Source organism: Leptodactylus fuscus, chromosome 6, assembly GCF_031893055.1.
Source record: "Leptodactylus fuscus isolate aLepFus1 chromosome 6, aLepFus1.hap2, whole genome shotgun sequence".
NCBI classification, from domain to species: Eukaryota; Metazoa; Chordata; class Amphibia; order Anura; family Leptodactylidae; genus Leptodactylus; species Leptodactylus fuscus.
Genome location: NC_134270.1, coordinates 116,671,534 through 116,677,533, shown reverse-complemented (window position 1 = coordinate 116,677,533; position 6,000 = coordinate 116,671,534). Strand labels below are relative to the sequence as shown.

At 41.2% G+C, this 6,000-nt stretch overlaps 1 protein-coding gene across 1 annotated transcript in view; it reads right to left on the bottom strand.

The window, feature by feature from the left end:
* Window positions 1–1,744: 1,744 nt before the first annotated feature.
* Window positions 1,745–6,000, bottom strand: part of ITGB3 (integrin subunit beta 3) — a 55,311-nt gene continuing 51,055 nt past the window's right edge. The window contains exon 15 of the mRNA XM_075277139.1: window positions 1,745–4,733. Within this exon, the coding sequence (XP_075133240.1) occupies window positions 4,662–4,733 (72 nt within the window). The 3' untranslated portion in view covers window positions 1,745–4,661. The remainder of the gene's footprint in view (window positions 4,734–6,000) is intronic.

Here is a 6,000-nt window from a genome sequence, read left to right as displayed (position 1 = left end):
GGTTGTGACAGTTAGTTCACAGCCACTATGTAGGTATATAACAGAGGGACCTCTGAGGATGGATGAGGGACCACCGTGAGTAGTTGGACCCCAGTAGCAGCAGCTTGTCTCAGGAACAAAATAAATGGCATTTAAGCGTCAGGAACATCCAATGTAGGAACAGGTCCCTTTTTCAAATGTGTACACACGTGAGAAAGTGACCTGTTCCCGAAATGTGTTGTGTTAATAAAGGATTTTACATTTAGACCTGCGCGCCTACTGCCCCTCTTCTTTTATACATTGAGCTAGGCTACAGTGACTTGGTTGTGCTACTATACAGAGAACAGACCACTCTGCTTCCTGCTACATTCTCTGTGAATCACCCGCTGAAAATAGCTAATCATTGGGGCGGCGAGTTTCAGACCTCCATAGATTTGATATTAGTTCTCTTTAGGATATGTTATCAATTCTTTTAGCCCAGAAAACCCTTTCAAGGTTAAGCCCCCACGTAACAGGCCGCAGCAAAAAAAAGCACTGCGTAAAAAACTGCAGCGCCAACACATCACAATTTTTGTTGCAGAGCTTTTTACAGAAAGTCCATAGAGGAAACCTTTAGGGCTTTCGTTATACCTATACAGAAACTGTCAGCATTTACATAGGTATAATTGACATGCTGTGAATTACAGAACAGCAATATTTTCGGAAATCACACCATGTCCGCCGCTCTTACTTTTTCGTAGTGTGGATGGGATTCATCTAATTCTTCCAGCACAAAGCATATAGAACATTCCGCAATCGATGTGGTAGATACAATACATGTTATATCAGCTTTTTATGCTCTCCTCAGAGTATCCATTTATTGGACCTTTCCTGGCAGAACGGATGTACTATGTCGTGTGTAGTGAAGGACGTAAGGAGGCGGAGCATGACAGGGTAGAATCCTTGTGCCATGCTCCGCCCCTCAATACCTGTAAAACAATGCATCAGTTACTTGTCATTATGGTGGCAAGGTGTTTACTTTCTGCTGTTGTCTCTTCCTTCTAATGACAGTATCTACCTGTTGACTATTGTACTGTTGCTTCTCCATGGTACTATCCCTGTGGTAGATTTTTAAGACTTTGGCTCCATCTTTGAATATCTTTAGTCATCCCCACATTCTAATTCTGCACAGCATCATATAGTACAGGTGAGGAATTCAGAGCTAGTGGAATAGCTGAAGAAGGGCACAGAGGTTACAGTCACTTCTATCTCTGTATCCCGAGGTGCCCATAGACTATACCGCGGATAGTACAGCGTCACGATGACGTTATAGTAATGACACATTGAATTCCTCATGTACAGATCTGTCTCACTGCAGAAATAAATACATAGAGCTATTCCGATTTTGCAAACTAAAGAGCCGTGCAACCTTCTAATATACTTCAATTCTGTAAAAGTGCCTAAAAGATTAACTCTTTGTTGCCAAAATAACCAATCACAGCAAAGCTTCATTTTGTGTTCCGTTCTTCAAAGATGTTTGGTTGCTTCATTTTGAAGATCTCTGCTTGTTGTCAGTAAATGGAAGCACTGCCATTTCTATTCTATGTAGAAAATCTGGTAGAGGCCTAAAGGTGACACAGATACGGCATAGGTGGCACAGTTACAGTAAAGATGGCAGTATAGATTATATATCTGTCAGCTGACACCTCTGCTAGGGGGATGGAAATAATCCACAGTCTCTGCCTTAGGGTAAGTTCACACAGGGTTTTTTGGTCTGGAACCTGAGGCGGAGGCTGCCTCAGGTTCCAGACCAAAATATGGGTGGCTGTGACTGGATGCCAGTGCAGTGCACCTGCGGCATCCATTCGCGCTCTCTGCTCCGGATTAGGCCCAAATGAATTAGTCTAGTCGGGAGGGAGTGTCTTCAGGCGGATGTCGCGAGGCGAATCCGCCTGAAAGAATGAGCATGAACAAACGGCTCCTGGAAAAAAGAACTGACCGGCTCCCATTGATTTCAATGGGAGCCGTCTTTTTGGTCAGGATTTTGAGGCGGATACAGCCTCAAAATCCTGACCAAAAAACCCTTGTGAACTTACCCTTAGTGTTATCTTCTGTTCAAAGGACTGGGCATGTTGAAATTCAACATGGACCAACTTTGTTACCTTCAACCTATGTCAATGTTGAGAGTCAAAAAACCCCATGCATATTAGATAATGAGGTGATCCATAGCCAAGATCAGCCACCTTTAGGCCACAGTCACGCTACTTTTATTGCATATACCAAACATACTCATAGGTATTACCCAACATATACATCCAGTCACCGCATTCACTGACTGCAAGCAGAGATGTTGAAAATGGTGAGAAATTTAAACGCCTAGTATATTAGAAAGTTGCAGAACTTTTGATCATACAATGAATAAATTGGATTTAAATTGATCCAGAATACTCCTTTAATTTTATAAGACATGTGCTGTTAGGTCCTAACTCTTCATACTACAGTATGTGTTTTCATCCTAGAGTCTGAAAAGAGTCTTTATAAGAACTTTTTATGCAAGATGGAATAATACTTCTCACATGAAGTGTTTGTCTATCAATATTAGCATACTGTTATGACTATTGTTATCAGAACAGATGAAAATGAGAATTACACAGCATGTGAATTGCTGGGCCCCCACGCAGAGGCTCTACCACGTGAGCCTGAATATCTAGCAGCACATGCAGTGGATTAGGACAAGTATGTGAGATCCGACTACCAGATTAGATTAGATCAAGGAAGGAAGTGTAGCCCTGAAGTAAATGTGCACCTGACAACTCTTTATGTCACACCAAATTACACTTTCTCTCATTCCTTATTACTATCTACTAGTTAAACTGTATAATGACACGTACCAATGACCACTAAAAATCAATAACTTTTACCTTATCGCTACATGAGTCTGTGTTCTGCATTTGTGAAGTGGTTTTATTACAGTTTGCAAGTACAATGGTAAATGTACTGTAGGTGTTGCTATAAGGAGGTGCAGAGACTGCAGTCACACCTAGGCCCTGGTGCATGTGGATAGCAGTACTGTCAATCAGAGGTGTAACTTGGAGGTCCTGGCTGCCTTTGCAAAATCTTTAATGGGACCCCTTTGTACCATGTATGTTACATATGTAAACAGTGCAAAAAAATTGGTGACAGTTGATCAAATACAAATGTTGCAATGTGCATTGTAAACTGAGCTTCAAAGCATGTGTATGACTGTCCTGGCCACTATCTATTTGTATCCATCCTACAGTGAGGCTTCAGCTATAACCACTGATATTTTTAGAAGGACGTCCTTATAGGTGCCCATTTTATAGCGTTATGAATGTTAACACTTCAATAAACTGCCTGTAACGTTATAGCCTTGTCCATTCCATTGCACACTAAACATATTGATATGGGCTTCAGCTCTATATACACCTCAAGGACGTAAATCCTAAAAAAGCATATAATTTACCTTCAGTACAGAACTGTGGCAACGACTCCATGTGCAACAAATCTTTCATATATCTGCAGTTCTATATATTGTCCACTGGATGGCAGCATTATCAAAGACAGAAAATATACTCCCTAGTGGAGCTTCCTGTTCACCAACACCCTTCAGAAATCATTAGGAGGTATGACAGCAAAATACACAATCTTGATATGCATGAAAGAACCTGAGCAACGTTTCACAGAAAATAGATTAGCATTTTTCTAGAACTATTAGTATACATGGAAATAAAATGGAACGGTGAAAACAAACTTTTTGCAATCCAAGCGGGGCTAATCAATCAGAGTATCAATTACCATTAGATGACGATCACTAAGGCTAAGTTCACACTTGCAGTTTGCTTTTTGTCACCGTGACATACAAGAAGTGGTTCTAATCACATATTCTGGATATGGAGTCAAGCTGATGCCACTTTTCATTTAAGGGTATACTCTACATCTCTTCACTATATATGTTACAATTGTAAATATGGCAAGTCAGAACTATAGACCTTAGAAAATCTGGCATCCCGGGTCTATAAGTAGGCAGAATTCTCCCTCTAGTCAGTGCTTGTTTGGTCTCTATTGCTCCCTACCCTTCTAAAATAGGAAATATGTTTAGAAGGTCCAACTTGGCGGAAACCACCTGAAACAATATGGGAGGATCCATATATATCCTATAAATCCAAATTTTACAATAACACATTCTATATGTCATCAAAATGCATCTTGCTAATTGTTTAAGCTAAGATATGATAGACACAACTTTCCAATCTTCTCAGGTATTGATGCATCCTATGGTGCAGAGTAAACAAGTCCTGTCCTGTTTGGGGAGGGGGGTCTGTTGTTTGCTGCGGGGTTGGCATTCCTGAGATACCTGTAGGATTTCTGTAGATTTTTATTTATTTTTTTTTAATCTTCTGATCAAGTTGGAGCAAATAATTGTCTATCAAGCTTTCAGTGTTTAGAGCTGTGATGTGTCAGCAAGTCAAGGCCTCTGACCTATGGACACAATCATAGTCAGGGGTGTAACATTTCCAGCAAAGCTCCAAAGCCCCTCATCAAATACATTTTTTTAGAAAAGGTGCCGAAAAGCACTTGGCAGTGTCACTTGCTCCAAATCACCAGGGGCACGTATGAGGCTTCACAGCAGTAGCGTTTGTCCTTTCTCTCAGAATATTTCATTCTTTTTTCAGTGACTTAACTCACTCTGGGTTCCCACGATATGTTATGTTGGTGAAGGTTGAAGTGGCGCCTTTGTATAATGGGTTGTGAGCCTGAAACAAGAAAAGAAAGGAGTTAAAACAAGTCAACAGAACTAGCTATACAAGTACCATAATAACAGTATTTGTGCCATTAATTACATTTGCTTATAAAGTGGATCAGTCATTTTTTTGATAAAGGTTATTTTCATTACACATCTAAATAAAGCAGTTGGAGCTGTCACAAGCCAGAGTCCTTCTATGTGCAGATACAAAGGACCTGGACATACAAAGTTACAAGGCATCATGTCCTGTGTGATAATGGGGGGAGTATGAACAGAGGAGGGTTAGTTTTACTGCAGTCTAACTGCAGAAGGATTTAGATTAGGAATTGTGATAGGCCTGTCTGAAGAGATATGTCTTTAGGATGTGCTTGAACCTGTAGAACATTCCAGAGAAGTGGTGCAACTTGAGAGGAGTCATGGATATGGGAGGGTGTGGTTCTGATAATAGAGAATGTTACCCTTCATTCATATCTGCGTTCGGTATTCCGTTCGGGGAGTCCACATGGGGACTGCATGTAAGCGGGGTGCAGTGAAAACACATGGACCCCATAGACTATAATGGGGTCCGTGTGCTTGCCGAATGCTGCCCGCACGAATCATGCGGGCAAGAAAGTAGATTGTGAACTACTTTCCTGTCCGCATGATCCCTGTAGAGATCTGGCGGCAAGCACACGGACCCCATTATAGTCTATGGTTATCCATGTGCCTTCACTGGCACACTGCTTGCAGTTGCATTCGGTATTCCATTCGAGGGTTCCTCATGCAGACTCCCCCGGACGGAATACCAACGCAGATGTGAATGAGGCCTTAGTGTTAGGTCATTGGCCAAATGGAGTTGGGTGATAGAGTTGAAGTAGGTAATGGAGGATGGTGCAGCACCATGGAGAGCTTTGAGGATGAGGATGATAAATGTAAATTGTATTCTATAATCAATACATAAAAAAGCCAAAATTCTTTTTATAAATTTCCACACAGATTACACAAGACACAAAGTGGATCTGTCAGCTGTCTTAAATGGGTTGTCCAGTTATTTTTTATTTATGACCTGAAGGGGCTGGGGTGCTAATGGGAGTACTGTGGCCACTTCACTGTTTACATCACACCCTTTGTTTTTTAGAAGCCGTGCTATATAATTACAACCCCGAACCATTCACTTCTATGGGATGAGGCAGTAATTACACTTTATTAGGTACACCTGTCCAACTGCTCGTTAACACTTAATTTCTAATCAGCCAATCACATGGCGGCAACTCAGTGCATTTAGGCATGTAGACATG